This window comes from Heptranchias perlo, chromosome 4, assembly GCF_035084215.1.
Source record: "Heptranchias perlo isolate sHepPer1 chromosome 4, sHepPer1.hap1, whole genome shotgun sequence".
Lineage (NCBI taxonomy): Eukaryota > Metazoa > Chordata > Chondrichthyes > Hexanchiformes > Hexanchidae > Heptranchias > Heptranchias perlo.
The window spans coordinates 59,443,122-59,468,632 of record NC_090328.1 but is presented as its reverse complement, the minus strand read 5'-3'; the positions used below and the strand labels follow the sequence as shown (position 1 = coordinate 59,468,632).

Sequence of the window (25,511 nt, the reverse complement as noted above, 5' to 3'; positions counted from 1 at the left end):
GAAAGTGTGAACCTGGTTCTTCCAATTTGTCTTCTTGCTTGAAATGAGGTTCTTGGCTGTTGTGCAGTACTGTATCTGCTAACGGCTGAAAATTGTAGAACCCTGCCCATGTGAAAGAATGGGAGCCAAAACGAAGGTTCGATCCAGGTTCACTGCACTACCACCAGACTCCTAGTAACGCCTACCATTACATCTGTAACAGTATAAAGAACAGAAAGAACTTGCATTTATATAGCGCCTTTCATGACCTTAGGGTGTGCCAAGGCGCTTTTCAGCCATTGAAATATTTTTGACGTTTAGTCACTGTTGTAATATAGAAAACGTGGCAGCCAATTTGCGCACAGCAAGATCCCACAAACAATAATGAGATAAATGACCAGATTATCTGTTTTTAGTGATGTTGATTGAGGGATAAATATTGGCCAGGACACCTTCTTTAAGCACGGCAGAACAACATTTTGAGAGTGTTAGTAGCATTTTGACAATACAAAGTATATTAGCCAGTTCCGATTTGCTGTATATCTGAAGTACAGAAACCCCTAAATACACCTGAGTGGTAATTAGGCTGTAAAAGTACACTGGGAAACTTGTGTGCAAATGCTCAGTGCATTTGTCTGAAATTCCTCTCTGCTATTTTAACAGAGGTGTTACCCTATTTAACTCAAAAAAGGTTAATGCCTCCTGTTGAATAGCAGAGAAAGGGATTGATACAATTGCACTGTGTTTGTGCAGTAGTGTCCCACAGTGTTTGTCAAGGAATCAGATGCTTCCTTTTCAACTTCATATATAAAAAAGGACACCAGTATGATTCACAATGGGAACAATCCAGTTTATTTGATAATTAATGCTAGAAACTGGAGCATGGATAAAATACTTAAAAAAGAAGAACATGGTTTACGTAGTGGATGGAAATTCTATGACTGTTCATGAGAAAATCCCTGGGCTGTATGTTTTATTTTGCAGCACAGCCACCCCAGTGTGGATTAGCTGAGCAGTTGGTAGGGATCCAAGTGCTATAGAAGAAAGCAGTCTTCAAGTCCCATTGAAAAATTAAAACACCCAAAGGAAGTGCATCAATAGTTTAATGGGCAAGACGCAGTGTTTAACTTCCTTTGCCACCTCAGCTGAGAATGTAACCATAATCCTCAAAAGTTTTCCAAGCACCAATTTTTCAAAGCTGGTGCTTCTAGCTGCTTTTTCCCTCTAACAATCCTCATCTTTGTTCTCTTGCACAGGCCTGGCTGTTGTGCAGGTTCAGTATTACTGGAAAGATACGGGACCTCTAATGGATTCCCAGATGATACCCTCAACTTCATTAAAATGCATCCTCTCCTGGACGAAGCTGTACCTTCAATTGACAATAGGCCGTGGTTTTTGAGGACGATGGTCAGGTTAGTGGTCCCCTTTGTTTGGTCTTAATTTGAAGTACTATCATCCCTTTTTGTAAGCCTGTTCTGGCATTATTCCCAAAGAAAAAAAAACGTTTCAGAGCTAGAGAACAATTTTATATTGTCTGCAGTTTTTTGATTGATTTTAAATGTACTAAATGAATAGATTTGTTGTGGATTATGGTGATGTCATGCAATCATAAAAGAAATGACAGCTTTCAGAGCAAAAATAGTAAAACTGCAGGTGCTGGAAATCTGAAATTTAAAAACAGAAAAAGAACAGGCAGCATCTTAAAGAAAAAGGGGTTAACATTATGAAGGGGCTCATGTGAAACATTAACCTGTCTTTCTCTTTCCATACATAAGCTGATTGATCTGCTATACGTTTCTGATGCTTACAGTTTATAATTTTTTTTAAAAATGGGGTTCTGTTGTTCTGGCTGTGAGCACAGATACTGGTTTCAATTGGTTTGTGCGAGCTCCTGTTCATTGGTAGCAGTGTGGTTGCTGGGGAAATGTTTGTTTAGTGTGTGATTTTCTGTAGCGTTCGGTTGAAGTCAGCACAGCTGTTAAGAGTTTAAACAGTGAGCGCACTGTTATGCACATATATTGAAAAGAACAGTTGTATAAAAATCATATTTCATGAGTTGAACAATGCAGCCCTTGGTATAGATGTATTTAGAATTTTTAAAGAAAAGCTTTCTTTTTAAGTTCTGTTGGTGTGCCAGTGTAGGTGAACAAAAGAGAGCTTGTCTGTTCATGAAGCAGTCTGCATATACTGTTAAATGGGAACGAACTCTGGTTAAAAGAGTGAACTTGATAGTTTACATATAAGCAAAAGCCCTCTGTTACATTGTGAAGAAATCCATTGCACTTTGGTTTCACCATCTGGAGCCTGCCATTGCTTATCCTTTTTCGAATGCATTCTGGGTAGGTCGACGGTCGTTTGGTTCTCTTTTGGGACGGTATTGAAGTGTACCTTTCTAAAATAGTTCCCTCTTTATGTCCAGTTCTATTAGATTCCCAATATAGCTGGGTTTTATAATAAACTAAATGAAACCTGCTCATTTGCTTTTTTTTAATAGGTATCGATTAACCAAAATTGCTGTGGACAATGCTGCTGGGCCCTACCAGAATTACACTGTGGTGTTTCTAGGGTCAGAAAAAGGAATCATCTTAAAGTTTCTGGCCAAGGCAAACACAGACACCATCATTGACAGCATCTTCCTGGAGGAGATTAATATCTACAATGTAGAAAAGTAGGTGCATTGTTATTTCACAGTTGCGATTTCAGCAGAAAGATACCGATGTTAAAACCCTGCGCCCGACGCGAGCAGGATGTGCGAGGCGGTTAAGATTGGCGCAGCGTGGTACTCACCTTATTCGCGCTGCACCATTTTAACGGGTGCATTTTGGGCAGCATCTGAGGCCCTCTCCGCAGGCCGGAGAGGGACTCATAAATATGCAAAAGTCGGAGTCCTATGACGTAAATAGGACCCCGATGCGATTTTGATGTGCAGTCGCGCATTTGGTGCTCAGAGTCGGCCTCTTCAGTAAAATCTGGCACCAAGCAGGAGCGGGCCGAGAAGCGAATTTATTTATTTTTTGTTTCCTTGTGGGCTGGGAAGAGCCCAAGCTTCCTAACTTCCCCCAGACTGCGATTGCCACCAAACCCGCCAGCGCATTTACCTAGTTGCCGGCGACCGTTCCCGTGAGTCTCTCGCAGCAGCCGCCTGCCGCCTGCCATCCCACTCCTGTCCGCTGGCCAGTGACTGATCGGGGCAGGGGACTCACCAGCGAGATGAAGATGAGGCCCGGCAGGTAAAATGGTTCGGGCCTCACAACCAGCAGGGCCATGCAAGTTCGGTGCCCGCCCTGCCACCCCCTTGCTGAACTCATGCCCTGAGCTAAAATCGGGGCTTTGGTCTTTGAATCAAAATAGGATAGATGGTCACATCAGTACTAAATTGCAAAAGACAGAGATTGTTTTTATAATCAAAACAAGAAATCAAACACTACTCTACCTTAACTGTTGTATCAAATTGAGAAAAATGTTTTGAAGTTTTACACATCATTTCCTCATTGACTGGGACCATTTTGCCTGGTGTGGTGCTCAGCTATACAGATCAATAAGATCCCAAGTTCAGTCCCTGATCAGTGCTAAGGTAACTGATCCCAGATGAGACCATAGGTTACAGTTGACCTCAGCAATTTTTGACTTGGCAGGTGACCATCGGCCAAGAGTCCTGCTTCTGGTGGAACGTGTATGAGTGTGAATATTGGGTGAAGATAGGATCAGGCTTAGCTGTGATTCCCTCCTGAGCTGGAATAGGCAGTGACACTCATTGTCCAGGCAAACACGTGACTGAATAGTCCCATAGGGCAGGGAACTGGAGAGCCGCTGACACCTATGGAAATGTAATCAAGCACACATTATTGAGTTACATCGAGTCTACAGCACAGAAATAGGCCACTCGGCCCAACTGATCTATGCCGACGTTTATGCTCCACAAGAGCCTTCTCCCACCCCTCTTCATCAAACCCTAACAGCATTCCCTTCTATTCCTTTCTCCTTCATGTGCTTATCTAGTTTCCCCTTAAATGCATCTTAGCTATTTGTCTCAACTACTCCTTGTGATAGCACGTTCCACATTCTTACCACTTTTTGGGTAAAGAAGTCTCTCCTGAATTCCCTATTGGATTTATTAGTGACTATCTTACATTTATGACATCTAGTTTTGGACTCCCCCACAAGTGGAAACATTTTCTCTATGTCAACCGATCAAACCCTTCATTATCTTAAAGACCTCTTTCTAGAGAAAAGAGCCCCAGCCTGTTAAGTCTTTCCTGATAAGTAGATCCGCTCAGTTCTGGTATCATCCTTGTGAAACTTTTTTGCACCTTCTCTTATAACACGGAGACCAGAATTGTGCACATCACTCCTAAGTGTGTACTTCGAGAGAGAAGGGGAAAAAATTGTGGCAAATCAAGTTTTATACCCTGGAATACTTCCGTAGATAAACGTAACTGTGTGCTTACGAATGCTTGTAACACTTCGCCCTCATTAGAACAAAGCTACTTCAGAGATATTTTGTGAAAAAGTAGATTGATGAATGATATATTAAATCACAATCTCTGTGTGTAGGGTGTAACTCTCCTAATGTAACTTTTGCCCTTTTGTGTTAGGTGCAGCATTGATGGTGTGGAAGACAGAAGAATTGTGGGTCTGCAGCTCGATAAGCCCAGCAACTCTCTCTTTGTGGCGTTCTCCACTTGTGTTGTGAGGGTGCCACTTGCTCGATGTGAACGTCACAGCAAGTGTAAAAAGTGAGTTGAGGGTGTTCCACAGGCACATTTAGAATCATAGAAAGGTGGCCTAGAAGGAGGCCATTCGGCCCATCAAGTCCGTGCCGGCTCTATGCAAGAGCAATCCAGCTAGTCCCACTCCCCCGACCTATCCCCGTAGCCCTGCAAATTTTTTCCCTTCAAGTACTTATCCAGTTCCTTTTTGAAGGCCATGATTGAATCTGCCTCCATCACCCACCCCGGCAGTGCATTCCAAATTCTAACCACTTGCTGTGTAAGAAAGATTTTCCTCATGTGGTTCTTTTGCCAATCACCTTAAATCTATGTCCTTTGGTTCTTGACCCTTCTGCCAATGGGAACGGTTTCTCTCTATCTATTTTGTCTAAACCCCTCATGATCTTGAATCCTCTATCAAATCTCCTTGCAACCATCTCTGTTCAAAGGAGAACAACCCCAGCTTCTCCAATCTATCCATATAACTAAAGTCCCTCATCGCTGGAATCATTCTAGTAAACCTCTTCTGCACCCTGTCTAAAACCTTCGCATCTTTCCTAACACAATACTCCAGCTGTGGCGGAACCAGTGTTTTATAAAAATTGTATATAAAAATTAATTTTCAACAGCATTTTGCAGACCATTAACTTTTGAAGCGGTATGAAGGCCAGGTAAAACAAATCTTAGTGAAGTGATTTGGGAATGGTGGAGGGTGGTGTGGCAGTATTTCTCTTTCATGATTTACATGGATGACGTCCAGAATATGCATTAGAAGTTTTTTTGTCTTTTCCCCAGGACTTGTGTTGCTTCTCGTGACCCCTACTGTGGTTGGCTGAAAGAGGGATCATGTGCGCAGCTGTCATCTGCAACTAAGTAAGTGGTGCCTTTTAAATAAAGAGGTGAATCTGTGACCTGAGAAGTTAAGCAAGTAACAGTGAGGGTGACCAAAACAAGCACAAGGGCCGAGCCTTTTTGGCAAATGTTCACTGTCAAAGTGAATACTGCTAAATTGTTTGTTGCATGTTCCCCAGAGTTCTCTGGAGTGTTGAATGTCATCTGCTAATAGCAGGCAAATTGGCTGGTTGCCCTCTTTTATTCTAATGGGAAACTCACTTCTTGGTGGTCTTGAGGTTAGAACTCAAACTGAAGAGGCGATGATTTTGTTAAAATTATAGCATACATTTGTTTATAGTAATATAGACCAATAAAAAAAAATTGTGTTTTTGTTTGTTTATTGTGGGCGCATATCCTTTCTTCCCCCAGTTTTTCCTTTATCTCCTCAGTTTTCCTCAGGCTACACACCACCTGCAGCAGCAGGGTAGGTAAGACACATAGTGCCAGGTCATAGCACAGCTGCTGCTGAAACAGTTGCTAGGAGGTAGTCCGGTGGCAATTTGCTGCCTGCTTTTTGCATCCATCAGTGGGGAAGCGCACGAGCTCTATTTAGAATACAGTTGAAATCGGAAGCTTGGCAGAGTGGCAGCTCACAGGCACAAATCCACATCTGACCACGGAATTGCCCCAACTATGCAGAATCAAATGAGGGGCAAATTTTTGCATGTTAATATGTAAATGTGTCGTAAAAGCCCCAGTATCTTGAAACAGTGAGGTGCAGCAGCAAGTGTCCCATTCCTTATTCTCTCTATTCAATGCTATTGTAAAATCAGCAATCTTTTATTCTAAATGGATTATACTTCTCAACCTCATATTAGAAGGGGAGAAGTACAACATATAGGCCTAGAAATTCAGGCGCACCCATTTTTGGGCGCACGGGTGGCGCAGGCACCGGTCCCTGCACCTGAATGGTAAAGCCCGATATTGGGCCTCAGGCCTCATGTACATTGAGCTGGCGAGCTGCCAGGAGCAACAAGCAGCTCGCATAAACAAAGAGCCTATCGCCTGTTTCAGGTAGGCACTGCACGCCTTTACCAATATGGCGGATGGCGCACTTCCGGTTCGTAATGACCGTGCAATTCCAGCCCGCCACATTACAGGCTTAGGAGGCGCTGTGCAGCCAAATTTTCAGAATAATGGGCTGTGGAAAAGATACAATAGGGATTCAGCTTACAGAAAATATCCCACATAACTGGGGCCACTGGTTTCCGATGACTAAATAAGTCCAATTTCATTTTTATTATCTGAGATTCCAGGATTTTTCTGTCATGTTTCCCAATTCTAACCATTTTCCCATGAAAACCACACATCAGTGGCCCTGTTATAGCCTTGACCACAATCCAAAGCTTGAATGGGTCATCCTGGTTGAATATTTTTCCTGCTCTCTATGACATTGGTGTATTTTCTATTATTATTGTGGAAGTTGTGGCAGGTTCTAGTATTTAGGTTGTAGAAATCGCTGTTCATAGTCTACTCTGGAGATGAGCCAATGCCCAACAAACTCTAGTGAAGTGATCACGCACACTGATCCTAGCCAGCGATGTTGCATTTTTTATTTAAGGGCTGTATGAGTCACAGATGTGGTATAAATCTATAATGCAGCATTGTATCAATGCATCCCCTTGCTAACCCCACTTCAATGCTAGGAGGTAGGAGGCCATTAAGGTCCAATCACAAGCAGGGGTCCGATCTGCTTTTTTCCTCCCTCTCCTCTCTAGCCTAGAGGCTGGGAGAAGAATTCTACTCTTACCTCTGCATCAGCTGAGATTAGTCAACAAGCAAAGATCAGTATTCGCCCCTGGGATTTTTCTGGTCTGTAGGTGCTCCATGCTGGACTGTGTCAATCCCATCGAACCATTAGGTGAGCTCTACATTTCAGAGCTTCATGTGCTAATATGTATCATTTTACTGTTCGTAACCATTGGATGTGCCTCTCCCTTTTATGTAGATCGGCATTTGAGCAAGACATCGAGCATGGCAACACAGATGGTCTGGGAGACTGCCAAAGTGAGCAAACCTGTATTTTTCTTGGGTTAAAATACTTTTTTGATGTCCCAGCAGCAATATTATTTCAAAAGGCTAGTGTTTATGCTACAGATGATTTCTAATGGTGTGAAAGCACAATAAGAGAAATATCTTGATGTGCAAGTTGCAATCTTTGAAGATCTATGGCTCACTCATCTACACAAGCCTAGTAATTGGCACTTGCCACATTATCATTGGGTGCCAAGTACACATTTAACTGCTGGCTTTGCCATCCATGGACAACACAGGAAAGCGTATTGTTAATTCTGAATAAGAGCACTCCTTCAAGGGAATAACCCATTTTTTGCAATTTATTAAACATTTGTCTGAAGGGTAAACCTAAGAGTAAAAGTAAAATACACATGGCAAAAAAAGTGCAGAAATAATGTTAATCTTTCCTATTATTGTAAATATTATGCCAGATTAAAGGAGATAGTTTGGGAATATCTTCACTATAAATAGTCTATCCCAGAAAAAATGATTAAAATTCTTGTAGCAAATGGGAGATATTTTTTCCATTTTTTCTAAATATCTAGGTATGGCAGAGTACTTGATGTAGAAAGAATTCCCTTCTTTTGTAATCCTCAGACTCTGATATTTGTCTAACCAGTCTCTGGAATGTAGATAAAGGATTAACATTTACAATAATGAGAGTCGAAATAGATGACAATATCTTAGACTTTACAATAAGATTATTACTATTCACTGAGCAGAATGGCTCATGTTGAAATGAATGGGGATGGTGCAGTTTCAGAAAGGCATGTTATATATGGAGTAGACTATAAGCAAAGTCCTCTTTGCATTTAGTACAATGGTGTTGCCTCTTCCCGTTGCTAGTTCTGAATTGTTATATTCCCTGTTGTTTTTTAAATGCCTCTTGTAACACAATACTATTCATAAATTTCTTTGAAGATCCTATCTAATAATTCCACAGCTTTTAATTTGGAAAAGAATCCTCACAAACTGTTAGCAAATATTATGTATCCCTGGATCAGCTTAATGTGTAGAAATTGCCATTTTTATACTTTTTCCTTTTTTGCAGACTCCTTTGTGGCACTGAATGGTAAGCCTGCCGTGATTCTACTGTTTGATCAATTGGTGGCATAAGCATTCAATTAATGATGCACCTATCCCAACTCCCAACTACATTTTTTCATTGGTATTCACATTCAAGATGTTTTATTACTGTTATCCTTTATTCCCCTTCCTTCTTTTGAAGTATCATTTTTTTTTCATTTCCACCATTGTTTTCTTCTTAGACTTTTCAACCACTCCACAAGGTCATGAACTGTCTCGTGATACAATACATGGTCAGTGTTTTTTTTAACCCAGTTTTATTGACTTTACTTTACTCTAGTATGCACTTATTTTAACCTTAAATCAATCCATCTACCAATGTAGATCATTTAGCTGTTCTTTACCTGGTTTATTTATCTGTCTTTCGTATTCAACATTTCTAATTAGCCTTTTGTAGACACTAGCATGATATATGGCCCAAGGTTTTGATGATTAGAGCAATAGCAGTGCCCAATCATAGTAGCTGTCCTTGATTGAAGATAAACAGGACCATTATGTCTAATACACTACATACATTTATAGACCTGCTGATTATCTGATTTCCTGTATTCCACAATTCTGAACCCTTCCTTCTGTGTGACTCCACTCCCAAACTTTGGAAAATATTTGAGCCTTAAACAGAGATTTGTCTAAGTAAAAACTTAACACAAAGAGAGTCGTGGGAAAGGTCTTACATTCGGATTGTTCCAGAAATGAGTGGAAGAATTAGAAGTGAAGCCATGAGTTTTGTTTTTTTCATTGCAGTAGAGATTGAGATATATTAAGGGACTAAGCTTCGTTACACCTCCTTCGTCCAATCGTTTCTTCCTTTTTTCTCCTCCCACCTCTCCTGAAAGCACAGATTCTTGCTAGGCTTTGATTCCAACTCAAACGCCCATCCTTCACGTGTGAATCGAGACAGTTGACAAGGTGTTCATTCATGGAGTACAGCAAAGACAATCCAATCCTGTCCTCCCCTGACATTCACACACATTGTACTGTCTAGGAGGGGTTGCTGAATAGTTATCAGGAGCAGGAATCTTGCCTTCTTTTCTTTGATCTTCTACCCTCCCCATACCAATGGCAATAAGGCAAATTATAGCCGATATACATTAACTCAGCATACGACAAGGATTGTACCTGGACTTCCCTGATCAGTAGGGCTCAAGATCATACGCATTTGCTCATCAAAGAAGTTCAGGGCGTGACAATTTCAATACCATATGGCTTTCTTACCTATTCTTTTCATTTCTGGAGCATCCTTTAGATTGTATACAAGTTTCTGCGTAGATGCAAATCAGCCGGTTGTATTTTATAAGTCTCCCTTTGTGAATATCTTGGGCTTTGCGAACCTTTTATTTTATATAATTGGAGGGGGTGAAAGAGGATGGAGAGAAGTCAACTACAGACAAATTCTCATATAATGTTGGAGAATTAAATTCTAGGAGGGGAAAATATTAAGCAACAGTGTTAAAGGCAGGGTAACTATAATAGATAACCATATCGCCCTTGACCTCAAGTGATAGTTTTATGCTGTGACAAAGTAGAATTTATGCTTGCTTAAATGTTGTATTGTGCAATATATCATTACAGATAATTATCGTGCGCTGGTATTAAGATGACATTTTAAACAATTGTCTTTTAACCAGATGTGCAGTGTTCCAGTCATTTATTGCCCTGGAAATAGTTTTCTTCTGTAAAATGAGGCATTAACAGTGCCGGCTGTTTCTCCCCCCCCCCCCCCCACCCTGATTTATTTCTGTCTGTAATATAAACACACCCTCGGGTTGCACTATTAATGTCAGCTGCTAAAGCAATACTTCCTGTCACAGTTGATGGTGAGTAATGAAATGCTCCTGTCAGAGAGATCTTTCAGCCTGTAGCGTCAAGCAAAATTAATCCTTTTTAATGATTAGGTCCTACAGACTGAAGGACAATCCTGTGGCAAAATCATAGTTAACAATCCCTAAAGTAACCCCACGACCTCCCGAAACCCCCCACGACCTCCCCCTCCCCCTCCCCCCCCCCCCCCCAAACTTCATCAGTCTCTTGCAGAGAACTTTTTTGCTGTCATAGTTACTCAGAGCTTCTGTCACACAGATGTGATGTGCCGTGGGCTGGGTATAAGTTGTCACTTTTGCCTGTGTATTTCATTGCAGATTGCAGAGGAAAAGAAGATTGAGTTTATTTAATGTAAAATAAAAAGACAATTAAGTTGTGCTAGAGCAGATGTTTCTTTTTTCCTGACTTAATAAAAAGTTCAGATTCTTAGTCTGAGTAGAATAGAATGACCGTGACTGTGTTTACAATAATGACAGGCCACTTCAGTTCTGCCTTTTCCACCACCACCCCTCCTACAGCAATTAAGGAGGTTTATGATGCCCATGGGCGGATGCTGGATCGGAAGAATGTTGTTGCGTCCTCAGAAAACATAGACCCGTACATGGCCCATCCTCCACACAATCACCATGATACCAACGGTAAGGCCTTGGAAGCACTTATTTCCTGTGGTGGGGGTAAATGGCAGTGTAGCTGCTTCCAGCTGGATTTAACCAATTGGCATCTCATTTTAAAAAACAATATAGGGATTTAATTGGCTCTTGGTGTCACTTCCAAGTATTATAACCGGGCAGTTCATGCATAAGATCGTTTCTTTTCAAGAACAGTATTTTATAAATCACTTTCATATATCCCAGAACTCTTATCAGTAAAGGTTTAGCACCCTTAATGTTTCCACTGACAAATATTTCATCTGGCTTTTCCTTTTATTAAACCTGCTTATTCATGATCTGGCATTTTCAGTCAACTATTAAAATATTTTAAAAAGGAAATGGAAATTTACTGAACTTTTAAAAAATATTGTTTTTTAAATTTGTTCCCAGTTCTCCTTTCCCTCTTGCCTCCCCCCCCCCACCCCAAAATATGCCATTTTACAGCTAAGGGCAGGTCACTTGTTTCTAGGCTGTTGAACATGCACGGACTGGAGTGACGTGCACTTCTGATTTTTTTTTTCTTCTTTGCTCCCCACCCTTTCCCAAGGATGGCTAACCTAGGAAATGAAAACATTCACATTCATACAGCAGTTATCCCATATTTGACCTGGCAGCACTTGATATTGACCCTGGGTGACCAAAGTAGGATAAGTGTTGCATTCCTTAGTGCTGACGCTCAGCACCTTGACAAGCACACTTGTTTCTTTAAAAAGCACAATTTTTTTGTGATAGGACTATTTATTACATTACTTAGAAATAGTCTGCGATACACATTAAAACTAATTATGTGCCTGTAATAATCTTGTGGTTTCATCAAAATGTTCAAATTGAGCATAAACAGAGTGGTGATAAAAGTGAATTAAACCAAGCATCTTTAAATCATATTGGGCCAGAAATTGCTCCCAGATTAACAGAGGGGCTCAACAGCACTCTCTGTTTTTGGTGGTGAACTGAAGGAGCAAGTTCCCGCGTTTGAACATGTACAGCAAAACGCGGAAATCGTGAACTCACTCCTAATGGTTCGCCAGCGATATGACAGCTTCGAATTAAAGGGCCTGATTTTTCTGATTGCATGCTGCAATCAGAAAAATCATTGAAAAAGCGGCAACTTGCTTATCAGCCCAGCTGAAAAGTAACTAATTACGTCACAAAACAGGTATGCTTAAAAATACCAAATCTAATTAAGTTTTAACAGCGCGGTTAGTCTTAATGATTGCCAAACAACTAAAAATTATTTTTTAAAAATGTGGAGTCTCATATTACTCCTTATTTTAATAGTTTTTGGTCATTAAAAATAATTTTATTTTTACTTTTCTCCTCTATTTCTTTAATTTAATTCAGTTATTTCTTTGGCTTTTTATTATATAAAAAAAAACAACTTTTTATTTACAATGACATACAGAATGCTAACTTTAAATGAATGAAGTCTGCTCGCCTGCTTGAGCAATGCAGCCTGAATCAGTGGGCGTGACTTCTCTTCCTGACAGATTTTGTGGGCGTGTCTTCTGCTCACAGAAGTTTCCAGCCACACGGCAACTCACGCTGCTCAGAGGCTGGGTTGATAGTGCACATTTTGTTTAAAGTTCAAATTCAAGCAATTGGACGACACAGAGCCCGCAATACGTATTTTCGTTAATTAAATTCGCAGGAGCTGCTGTGAGCGTTGTCTCGCCAGCTCTGCGCGATTTCTGGCCCAATGAAATAAAAAATGTCCTTCTGGATTATAATGAGGCCTGAACTAGTTAGTTAGTTTGAAACTAACCTCAGGGTAAGTAACACAATGCAGAGTTTTGGTATTGATTTAGACAGCTGTTAGTCATTTTAGCACATGTACAATAGGAAAGGCAAAGCTTAAAAGCTATAAATAATAGCTTGTAGGGATGGCTAGACCAGTATCTGCACGTGTCTGCTTTAGTGAGTTGGCACAGGGACTGCCTCAAAAAAAGAGTAAAACTGATGCACAATAAGAAGGATGAGTAAAAGGGGGAGTGAGCATTGATCGAGAGAAGGAAAGAGAGAGAAAGAAGATCCCTAGTTGCCTACCTGACCAGGAAGTCCCGGGTTTGATTCCTGGTCTATACAGCAGTAACCGATCTCAGTCAGGGCAACACTTGGGATGCTTCGATTGACCCCGGCGCCCCTGGGCTAAGGAGGGCAAAAATTGGCTCGGCTCTTGATTACTATCCGCTGTGTAAAGTGCATGTGTGTGGACCTTGGGTGGGAAAAGGATTTGGCTGCTCTTTGATGCCCTCCATGGATTATTCCTTACTGACACTTGATATCTTGGCTTATACATGAAAAGTGGCCATTTGGGCTAAAACTCAGTAAGATTGCCTTCAGTGGGGGTGGAAATAGAAGAAAATTTGCATAATAAAAGTGTCTTCATTATGAAGGGAGACAAAGTTGACCCACAGACAGGCCTCACTATGAACTGGCCCTAATCCAACTGGATTTCCTCTCAAAGCTTTGTGTTCACTTGATTTTAATTCTCTTTATGCTCAGTTGTTATTATTACAGAGAATGGCAGTGACCCAAAAGCCTTATTAGCACCTAACAAGGTCATTTTAATTTTTGGTGCACTGTGGGGCGTCATTATGATTAGTACTGACAAGAGCTGGAAGCAGTTTACCTCCTTGTGAACAACAATGGTAGCAGAGGTGACTGCATGGATCTGACATTCTGGTGTGCGGGTGTGCTTTTAATACACTAAATTATCTGTAAGGCTTGGTGTCGACTGCATTTGATGGTTTTATTGGAAAATGGGTTGGTATGTTTGTTTCTTAGTTTATTTTTTATTGTTATTGTGGTGTGATTTTTCTGTTGGCACTTAAGAATTCTGTTCAGTTTATTTTGCACACTGCTGCATGGGGTTCTTCAGTGTTAGAACTTCACGTTTCTTACTTTGCTGATTTGCTTCCTGTCACAATTTTTTAAAAAATGAGCACGTGCTGTATCCACTGTTGTGTCTGCGCCTCAGCTGTTTTGCTAAATATTACTCTTTTTGACCACTTGCTGTCTATGTTACACATTGGCTCCTTGGAGATGTCGCACCCACATGATCAGCCTCTTTTGAGTTGTGATATTTTTAAAGAAAACAGATTCCTCTTCTTGCAAGATTTATGGAATGAGCTGACAGGCCAATTCATGTGGGTGAGATATTGTGTGTGTGCAACGGCTTCTTATATTAAATATACTCTGGAACTTTTTCAAAGCGGCTACAAAATATCAATCGCTTTTATTTCTTCAAATACAACCACATTGGCTGGACATTTTTGTTTACATAAAAATCTTTCAGAGTATGCTTTCTTCTGCTGTATTTTTGTGTGGTAAACTAACTGTATGACTCACCTTAGCGAAAAATGAATTTCACCCTCCAGTCTAACCTTCCCTTCTGCTGCCATTGTATTGAGGACCTCCCTCCCACTGAACATTTCATCTCCTTGTATGAAATGTTCCAAGGCCTTACAGGATGTAGTATGATTCATTACTAACAACAGAAATAGAGGAGGAAAAAATCTCTCAACAGTACTGTAGAACATAAAACCAGCTCTCCTTTTTTCCTTTAAAAGTTGACCCTTCCGTCTTTCCTCCTTGTGATTTATGTCTGCATGTCCTTGTGAACTTTGTTTAGTAGTTTCTGATATCTCTCAATTGCCTGAGTCAAGGATAGCCCCTCTTTTCTCCCCTCTTATCTTAGTTGCCAGATGTTTGGAGCCTGTATAGTCTCTGTCTAGATAATACGAATATTATAGCTCATACAGGCAATGGCTCAGAATTGCTGGTTTGCCACATTAACTCTAGAGAATTTCTTTCACACGTGCAATTTTTATCTATATGTCCCTTCATAATCATAAAGTTTCCAGATAAACTTCCCAACTGCAAAGTACTATAGTATTTTCATCTTATTACAGTTTGAATTCTGTCATATCTGCATTCGGGACTGCATTACTAAGCCATTTGTACTTTATTATTGAGGCAGACATGAGAAACTGTGCTTCTTGCCACAGACGTTCCATCATCTTGTGCCTGATGTTAATATCTCCTCACTGATTAGGAGGCTGGTGAAAAGAGAGGCTGAAGTCTGGGCAAAGATTAAAACCTCTCTGGCCTCAAGATTGAGGGCTGTGCTCTCACAAACAAAGGTCTAGTGTACAGTTTACAGTCTGGACTGTTGCTGCGTGACAGAAATGTTTTTTTGCAGGACACCTTGCCAAAATTTGTTTGTCCTCTCTTATGTTGTATTCAGCAAACTGTAAAGTAAGAGGCCTTTTTGATCTATTTGGGGTTTTTAACCTTACAACTGTCAAATTTAATACATTTCTGTTCACTGGATTTGTGTGTTGTTTAAGCCACATGCTAAATCATTTTGTGTACAACTTAAGGTGACAAATATTAGTCAAGGCTGTCAGCCTCCATTAATGTGAAGAAGTGTAACTCAAGTGCATTATTGTTTTATAGTCTTGGATTATTCATTACAATTATTACAGGTTGTCACAAGAGCACTGCTTCATGAGTCAATGTGTTTATCTATGATTCAAATGTAATTTGCTAGGAAACACTAGAGTGACAACTCTGCTTTTCTGCTTTGATTTATTTTATTTGCAATATGGAATATTTGGAATAAGTAAATGGAAACTATGCGGATGTATATAGGGTGGCACCCAGTCTATATTAGCAGTATGACAGGGGGTAACCTGGCTTCCTGCCTCCTCAGGAAGTAATTTACTCTGCTAAGTGCCTTTTCTTGTACTGTGTTGTTTTAAAAATTGTGACTTAATGCCTGACAAATAATCTCTGCTCGGTGGCTGACACCAAGGTGGAGCAGGGCCATATTTCTCCAGATCTGTTCGACCTTCACTCAGTATAATCAACATCATCCTGTTCATCATCTAACAAGTTGGTGTTTAATGGATTGCAGATTTTGATTAAATAAAACTAGCAGTTATTAGATAATACTTCAGCAAACTGTAAATTACAGATGAATTAATTGTACGAGTTTGAATTTTAGCTGTAAGGGTGGAGGAAACGTTAGTTCACGTCTTGAGGAGAAATTGAACATCGTCGTGCCTGTTTTTTGGACAATAGACCAGCGTAAGGGGGAAGAATTTTGGGTTACAATCTCCCATGCACGATATTCCCCGGCAGTGTGTCAGCTGCCAAATTAGAAGCCAGCGACTTCTCGTTGTGTAGGACGCCTGCCTGAAACAGGCATGTATACACCTTGCATATGCAAATCAGGGCCTTAATGCCGATCATAGTATGTTACAGCACAGAAGGAGGCCATTGGGCCCATTGTGCCTGTGCCGGCTCTTTGAAAGAGCTATCCAATTAGTCCCATTCCCCTGCTTTTTCCCCCTGTAAATTCTTTCCCTTTGAATATTTATCTAAATCCCTTTTGAAAGTTATTGAATCTGCTTCCACCACCCTTTCAGGCAGCGCATTCCAGATTATTACAACTCTCTGCATAAAAAAATGTTTCCTCATGTCGCCTCTGATTCTTTTGCCATTCACCTTAAATCTGTGTCCTCTGCCATCTGCCACTGGAAACAGTTTCTCCTTATTTACTCTATCAAAACCATTCATGATTTTGAACACCTCTATCAAACCTCCCCTTAATCTTCTCTGTTCTAAGGAGAACAACCCCAGCTTCTCCAGTCTCTCCACATAACTGAAGTCCCTCATCCCTGGTACTGTTCTCGTAAATCTCTTCTGCACCCTCTCTAAGGCCTTGACATCCTTCCTAAAGTGTGGTGCCCAGAATTGAACACAATGCTCCAGCTGAGGCGTAACCAGTGTTTTATAAAGGTTTAGCTTAACTTCCTTGCTTTTGTACTCTATGCCTCTATTAATAAAGATGATGTGGAGATGCCGGTGATGGACTGGGGTGGACAAATGTAAGGAATCTTACAACACCAGGTTATAGTCCAACAATTTTATTTTAAAATCACAAGCTTTCGGAGATTATCCCCTTCGTCAGGTGAATGAGTGAAAAGGTTCTCAAATCGCATTTCTTATACTAGGCTGGGACAGCATCACACCAATCAAAAGGTGTCATTGTTATTCAAACAGGCCAGTCACGGAGAACAGCACGTCCCAGTACACTGGATATACATTGTGTCAATTACACAGACAGACAGAAAGAAACCCAAATGGCAGAGAGAGAGAGAGAGAATATTAAAAACATAACTTTTTTTCCCCCTTTTGATTGGTGTGATGCTGTCCCAGCCTAGTATAAGATATGCGATTTGAGAACCTTTTCACTCATTCACCTGACGAAGGGGATAATCTCCGAAAGCTTGTGATTTTAAAATAAATTTGTTGGACTATAACCTGGTGTTGTAAGATTCCTTACATCTATTAATAAAGCCCAGGATCCCATATGCTATTTTAACAACCATCTGAAATTGTGTACATACAACCCCAGGTCTCTCTGTTCCTGCACCCCCTTTAAAATTGTAACATTTAGTGTATATTGGCTCTCCTCATTCTTCCTGCCAAAATGTATCACTTCACACTACTCTGCGTTAAATTTCATCTGCCTTGTGTCTGCCCATTTCAGCAGTCTATCTATGTCCTTCTGAAGTCTGCTACTATCGTCCACATTGTTTGCTACATTTCGAGTTCCATGTCATCTGCAAACTTTGAAGTTATGCCCTTTCATAAAATTGTGTTGACTCTGCCTAATCATATTATGATTTTCTAAGTGCCCTGTTACTACGTCCTTAACAATAGATTCTAGCATTTTCCCTACTATTGATGTCAGGCTAACTGGCCTATAATTCCCTGATGTGGAGATGCCGGTGATGGACTGGGGTTGACAATTGTAAACAATTTTACAACACCAAGTTATAGTCCAGCAATTTTATTTTAAATTCACAAGCTTTCGGAGACTTCCTCCTTCCTCAGGTAAATGTTTCAGGCTGAAACATTTACCTGAGGAAGGAGGAAGTCTCCGAAAGCTTGTGAATTTAAAATAAAATTGCTGGACTATAACTTGGTGTTGTAAAATTGTTTACAACTATAATTCCCTGTTATCTCTTTCCCTCCTTTCTTGAATAGCAGGGTTGCATTTGCTACCTTCCAATCCACGGGGACCATTCTAGAATCTAAGAAATTCTGGAAGATCACAACCAATGCATCCACTATCTCTGCAGCCACCTGTTGTAAAACCCTAGCATGTAGACCATCAGGTCCAGGGGATTTGTCGACTTTTAGTTCCATTAATTTCTCCAGTACTTTTTCTTTGCTAATCTTAATTACTTTAAGTTCCTCACTCTCATTAGACCCCTGGTTCCCCATTATTTCCAGTATGTTTTTTGTGTCTTCTACTGTGAAGACAGATACAAAATATTTGTATACACCTAAGTCCAGGTTGTTAATATATATCAAAAGGAGCAATGGTCCAAATATCAACTCCTGGGGAACACCACTGTATACTTCCCTCCAATTTGAAAAACAACTGTTCATCACTACTCTCTGCTTTCTGTCCCTTAGTCAATTTTGTATCCACGCGGCCACTGTACCTTTAATCCCACGGGCTTTAATTTTGCTTACAAGTCTATTATGTGGTACTTTATCAAATGCCTTTTGAAAGTCCATATACACAACATCAATCACACTACCCTCATCACGTCTCTCCGTTACTTCATCAAAGAACTCAATCCAGTTAGTCAAACACAATTTCCCTTTCAAAATCCAGACTGACTTTCATTTATTAGCCCATACTTTTCCAAGTGCCAAATAATTTTGTTCCGGATTATTGCCTCTAAGAGTTTCCCCACCATTGACGTTAGACTGACTGACCTATAATTGCCGGGTTTATCCCTCTCCCCTTTTTTGAACAGGGTTGCAACATTTGCAATCCTCCAGTCCTTTGGCACCATCCCCATAACAAAGGAGGATTGGAAGATTGTGGCCAGAGCATCTGCAATTTCTACCCTTTCTTCCCTTTCTTCCCTCAGCAACGTAGGATGCATCCCACCTGGACCGGGTGACTTTTCTACTTTGAGTACTGCCAACCTTTTACGTCCTTCCTTTTTATTTTTATCCTATCCAATATTGCTTCTACCTCCTCCTTTACTGCTACATTGGCAGCATCCTCTTCTCTAGTGAAGACCAATTTGAAGTATTCATTTAGTACTTCAGCCATGCCCTCTGCCTCCACAAGATGATCTTTCTGGCCCCTAATTGCCCCCACCCTTCTTTTGACTACTCTTTTACTATTTATATGTTTATAGAAGACTTTTGGGTTCCCTTTTATGTTAGCCACTAATCTATTCTCATACTCTCTCTTTGCCCCTCTTACCCCTTTTTAGATCTCCTCTGTATTCAGCCTGGTTCTCTACTGTATTATGAACCTTATACTTGTCGTAAGCCTCCTTTTTCTGTTTCACATTAATCTCTATATCTTTAATCATCCATCATCCCTTTCCAGTGCTATAATAGTTTCTTTAATCAATCCTGCCATCCCCCATTTGGGTGTCCTTCCTTTCCCCCTCGGGGGAATGTGTCTACTCTGTACCCGAACCATCTCCTCCTTGAAGGCCTCCCTTGTTCAATTTCTCTTTTGCCTACCAATTTATGATTCCAATCCACCTGGGCAAGATCCCTTTTTAACTTACTAAAATTAGCCCTCCTCCAGTTAAGTATTTTCACATTTGATTGTTTGTTGCCCTTTTCCATAACTATTCTAAACCTAATGATATTATGATCACTGTTCCTCAAATAATCATGATGTGGAGATGCCGGTGATGGACTGGGGTTGACAATTGTAAACAATTTTACAACACCAAGTTATAGTCCAACAAATTTATTTTAAATTCCACAAGCTTTCGGAGGCTTCCTCCTTCGTCAGGTGAACGGTGTGGAAATTTTCCACACCGTTCACCTGACGAAAGAGGAAGCCTCCGAAAGCTTGTGGAATTTAAAATAAATTTGTTGGACTATAACTTGGTGTCCTCAAATAATCCCCAGTGAAACATGCTCCACCTCCCCCACTTCATTCCCCGGAACTAGATCCAGCACTGCTTCCTTCCTCATTGGGCTGGAAACACACTGACCAAGAAAGTTCTCTTGTAAACATTTCAGGAATTCCTCCCCCTCTTTGCCCTTTACACTGTTACTATCTCAGTCTATATTGGGATAATTGAAGTCCCCCATTATCACTATTCTATAGTTCTTTCATCTTTCTCTAATTTGCTTGCAAATTTGCTCCTTCATCTTCTTCCCACTATTTGGTGGCCTGTAATATACATCCAGTGGAGTAATAGCTCCTCTATTGTTCCTTAATTCTAACCAAATAGATTCTGTCTTTGACCCCTCAACTACATCATTCCTTTCCAGTGCTATAATAGTTTCTTTAATCAATCCTGCCATCCCCCATCCTTTCTTTCCTTCCCTATCTTTCCTGAATACCTTTGTAGCCAGGAATATTAAGTACCCAATCCTCCCCTTCTTTGATCTCTGTTATTGCCATTGTATCATAGTCCCATGTGGCGACTTGAGCCTGCAGCTCACCAACCTTATTGACCAGGCTACGTGTGTTTACGCACATGCACTCCAATCTCATCTTAGATAGCCTTGCCTGTTTGATCTCTCCTACTTCTGAACTATTCTTTACTGAAGTACTATTTGTCTCTCCTACTCCTCTGTGTTTCTCCTTTCTAATGTTTCATTCTGGTGCCCATCCTCCTGCCAAATTAGTTTAAACCCTCCCCCATAGCACTAGTTAACCTCCCTGCAAGGACTTTGGTACCAGCTCTGTGGAGGTGCATCCCGTCCTGCCCAGAACCGGTCCCAGTGCCCCAGGAATCTGAAGACCTCCCCCCAGCACCATTTCTCCAGCCACACATTAACCTGAATTATTCTACTATTCCTATACTCATTAGTGCGTGACATTGGGAGTAATCCAGCGATTACTTCCTTTTGAGGTTCTGCTTTTTAACTTCCTCCAATTGTACTACCCCAATGGAAAATTGGTTATCAAATGGGCGGAGCTTGCACCATGCCTGCTCTGCCCAATTGTTCTGGGACTTCAGCAGCTTACCCAGTGGTCCTTACAGGGACCACTGGTGGCTGCCCCCAAAAGGTAAGAAAACTTTCTTTATAGATTAATTTCTGTGGAGTCAGGAGGAGCAGGAGTGCTCCTCCTGGCTCCACAAAAAATACTGCGGGCCGCTACTGGCCAGGGTTCGCCCCCCTCCACTTCGTTATCTCCGCTCCTCCTCTCAACAACCTGAGGGTTGGCTCGGCGTCGGAGCCGACTGAAATTCTTATGGCCCCGACCAGCGAGCTGTATCAGGATGTCCGATTGGTGTCCACATCTCACCAGCTTAATTAAAATGAGGCCAAATGTCCAATTTGGCTCCGGCCTCTCGCCAACATCTCTGGGTGTAGGTTTGGATCGTGGCGCCCATTTTGTGCCGAAAATTGAAATTTGTCCCCACAGAATTCCACAGTGTGAAAATTTGTTAATTGATTGTCTTAGAGGAATAGCAGTGGAGACCAACATTCATTTTAAATTATAAATATTAATTTTTAACTGCCACATTCACAAATACTGATTTTGTCCAATTGCAAATTGAAGTAAGAATGTTGCTTCATTTCAGAATTCCATGATAATACTTGTATGAAGCCAGAAGTCCCATCATTTAATCCACCCAAAACCAATTAACAATTAAGCAGTAAAACCCTGAACCACAAAGGTTACCAGATAACTGCAGGCATATCCAGACCCTATAATTGTCTATTCTTCAGCTCTTTGTGGGTTGCAGAATTTCTTAAACAGCAATGAAGTACAAACAAGTCACTTGCGGGTCAGTCCGTCACAAGACCTGCAAGAACAAGTCATGTACCAAAAAGAAACATCTACTACTAATCACACTTTTCTATATGAATATCCTCATTGGGAGGTCCACACACATTGGAATATTCCTTGTTGCAACTAATCCCATGGCCTAGTTTGTGTTTACACAGTATAATTGAAGTATGATCCTGACTCTGCAACTGCATTGCAAAATAATTTAAAGGAAAAGATATTTACCTTCTAAAGGACAATTTGTTTCCCTAAACCAAACTGTGTACAACCTCAGTATCCTGGCTACATTTCAAACTCCATATCCAACTCATATTTCAGATGTGGAGGTATTTAGTGACAGACTGGATGAAGGGGTTGAGATCCAACTTAAGCTCACTGCCTCTCAAACCCTCATTCGTGCCTTTGCCTTCTCCAGGCTCTGCTTTTTTTGCTGACTTCCTGAGCTCTACTATCGTAGGCTCCAACTTATCCATATCTCCAATGCACCCATCCTACCCTAAACAAAATCCTGTTTACCTATTGCCTCAATCTTTGCTGGCCCTCACTGGCTTTCTGTCCCTCAATACATCAACATCACAATTGCTCACGCTCATCTACAAATTCCCTCACTGTTTATCTCCTCCCTCTCTCCATGCTTACTCATACCATCCGCTCATCCAACTCTAGTCTACAGTGCATTCCTGGCCCTCTCCTGTGCTCTACCACTGGTCGTAGAGCCTTCATACCTCGAACTCTCTCCCAAATCCTTCCTCCTTGCTTCATCCTTGTCCTTCTTCAAAAAGCCTCCTTAAAATCTCAAACTTTGTTTATATCTTCAACAACCTTCTCTAATTCACTCGAGCCTAGCTGACTGTGAAATGTCTTGGGAAGTTTTTCCCATGTGAAAGGCACTATATAAATGTAGGTGATTTTTGTACTTTTCTCTACTATTCTTCCAAGGCAACTCAGTAACTGGCTACAAAGATGGGCACTGACCTCCTCTCAAGCCTCTTCCAAAGCTATATGAAATTCCGTGCTTGGAGGTGGGAAAGCAACTCAAAGAATACTCTTATTTCCCTCCCTTCATTTTTGGGGAAGTGCCTAGCCTCTAATTCATACATTCCTGCATTAACGTGGCTGAGATGGGGAGCTCTGCAGATTAAAGCTGTAACTTTAGCTGCCCTGATGGCTCAGCTGGTCAAGCCAGTGGCCAGCTGAGCCATACAGGCCAGGAAGGTCCGAGGTTCATCCCCCATTTTGTGCTGAGTTAGTTGACCATAGCTGAATGGCAGAGCCCATCTTGCCCGCAGAGGAGCCCATGGCAGTAGATACTTTTTAAAGGTAAGAGGTTGGTTTGAAAAAAAGTGGTGCAGTTACACAAGCCATTAAACGGAGTGCCCATAATACCTTCTTTAAAAAACAAGCATTTACTAAGAATTTCTGGTTAACTTCAAGATGTTTTTCCACATTTGGCTATTGGAATTGGGAGGAGGTCACCTGCCCATCTTCACTGCCAGTTGGGGTGTGGCCTGAAACACTAGCAGAGAAAGTTTATTTTTACTAATGTTTCCTTTTTAAAAAAAAGGCATCTTGCAATGCAATTCAGGATCGACATTACCATAGTTCATGGAAATTATTCAACACCATGTAAACACAAGCTAGGTTGCAGACATGTAAAATGGAGATGAGTACCTCACACTGAATATTCATACCCCCTTTAAAAATTATGAACAATTATTTACTAATGTCTAAATTGAAACGCATTCAGTGGTTTTCATATAATACTCTAATTCCATTTTGTGTTAGTCAGCATTAATTTTAATGTAATTCGCATTACAAAATATGCTTGTTGTGAAAACCTTAAAGACATCCAGTTTTCCAAGCTCCAACTGTGGTGTTGCTTAAAGAAAGGATAAATTCCTCACTTAAAAACATTGTTTTAACATTCTTATGACTCCTTTATTCAACAGTTGAGAACCCTGAAACTATACCTTTATTGCAAAAATTATATTGCTTCCCTCTGTTCACATGAACTGTTTGACAGGATGAGTTGCACAAATGACCTGAACAGGAATCAGTCCATAACATTAATGGTACATTCCATTGAAAGAAGTTGACAATGGTAGACATTTGGATTTAAATATTTTGAATTGACAATGATTGCTGATCTCAGGTTGCCATGCTGTGACAAACAACTTTGTGGCTTAGATCAGGGATCTCCAATCTTTTGGACCTTGGGGCCAGATATTCACTCCAATTCCAATGAATGAGCAGCATGATTTTACAGAAATGCAAGTCCTGATGCATGCAAAATTCCAAAAACAAAAATTAAAATCCCCATAAACTAAGACCGCCCATAAATAGAAGAGATCAGACTCCCCTATACACAGAAAAACCCCAGATCTCCAATACACACAAAAAAACCAGATACTCCCAAACACACGACATTCAAGGCCTTTCCTTTTGTCACCAGTTTCTCCCCTCTCTCTATCCTGACTGCCATTCTTCTCTCACTCTTCCCCCATCCCGGCCTCACTTTCCCCCTAAAACTCTCCCTCCTCTGAAGCTTGAAAACTGGGAAGATTTACCTCTTTACACTTCCTGGAGGATTGATTAGTGCAAAAAGACTGCGCTACTCCCTAATTGGGCTAAGTCCACCAATTGGGGAGCAGTCTTTTCTAGTCCCCCAGCCCCAGGAAATTTAAAGGGTCACAGTTCTGAGCAGTTCCACCCCTTTTCATCTTAATTGTACAAAGCCAATTAACGCTTCCAACTAACTGTTGTTGAAACCAGCTTTGTGTGTTTAATGTGAGAAGCGTAGGCTGGATTTGGCCGACAGGCTGCTTGTGGAACACTGCCAGATTAGATGACTGAGTCTATCCCTCACTGGCACAATCCTTATCATGGTGCACCTACATGTTTGCTGTTTTTCGTAACTACACTAATTCACTTTGCACATCAAAATATTGCAGCAGTATATTGTCACTAGAATCTTGTCCTCTGGAAAGCATCTCCAACTAAATGCTCCAAGGCAATTTACAAGGTGATTAGTGGATATTAATCAGGAAGTAGGAAATAAGTTAGGGAGAGGAGACAAGGCATGGCCTGAGCGAATGTTTTGAGGCTTTTAAAAGTTGGGAATGAGGCAGCAAGGCAAAGCGGTTTAGGAAGAGGGTTCCAGTGGTCAGAGGGTAGTTACTGAAGGATATGTCACTAATAGAGGGAAGAGACAGCAAGAGCAATGTACAGTATACAATAGTTGGAGTTGAGGTTACAAAAAGAGACATGGGACAAGAGAAAATTGTAGCGCTAGGGTGTGATAAGGCCACAGAGAGATGAAAAGACCAGGGTAAAGATTTTGAAATCGATACATGGAAGTACAGGGAGTCAGTGGGCATTAATGAGGACAGGTGTGTGGAATAGGGTATGGGCCACTTAAATCTGGATGAGTTGGGAATTTGTGTAGGGTAGAACTTAGGAGGCTAGCAAGGAGAGCACTGGAGAAATTAACCTTGAAGTAACAAAACTTGGATGACGGTTTCAGTGGAAGTGAGGTAATAC

At 40.9% G+C, this 25,511-nt stretch overlaps 1 protein-coding gene across 8 annotated transcripts in view; it reads left to right on the top strand.

Moving 5' to 3' along the window:
• sema6a (sema domain, transmembrane domain (TM), and cytoplasmic domain, (semaphorin) 6A) overlaps positions 1 to 25,511 on the top strand; it is a 152,680-nt gene that overhangs the window by 121,390 nt on the left and 5,779 nt on the right. For 3 of the 8 annotated variants that reach the window (XM_067982996.1, XM_067982994.1, XM_067982995.1), the window contains exons 12-19: positions 1,236 to 1,391; positions 2,474 to 2,647; positions 4,575 to 4,715; positions 5,484 to 5,561; positions 7,531 to 7,589; positions 8,650 to 8,670; positions 8,867 to 8,917; positions 10,982 to 11,143. In XM_067982996.1, coding sequence (XP_067839097.1) covers positions 1,236 to 1,391; positions 2,474 to 2,647; positions 4,575 to 4,715; positions 5,484 to 5,561; positions 7,531 to 7,589; positions 8,650 to 8,670; positions 8,867 to 8,917; positions 10,982 to 11,143 — 842 coding nt within the window. The remainder of the gene's footprint in view (positions 1 to 1,235; positions 1,392 to 2,473; positions 2,648 to 4,574; positions 4,716 to 5,483; positions 5,562 to 7,530; positions 7,590 to 8,649; positions 8,671 to 8,866; positions 8,918 to 10,981; positions 11,144 to 25,511) is intronic. The other 5 variants (XM_067982997.1, XM_067983000.1, XM_067982998.1 and 2 more) reach the window with 5 other exon arrangements.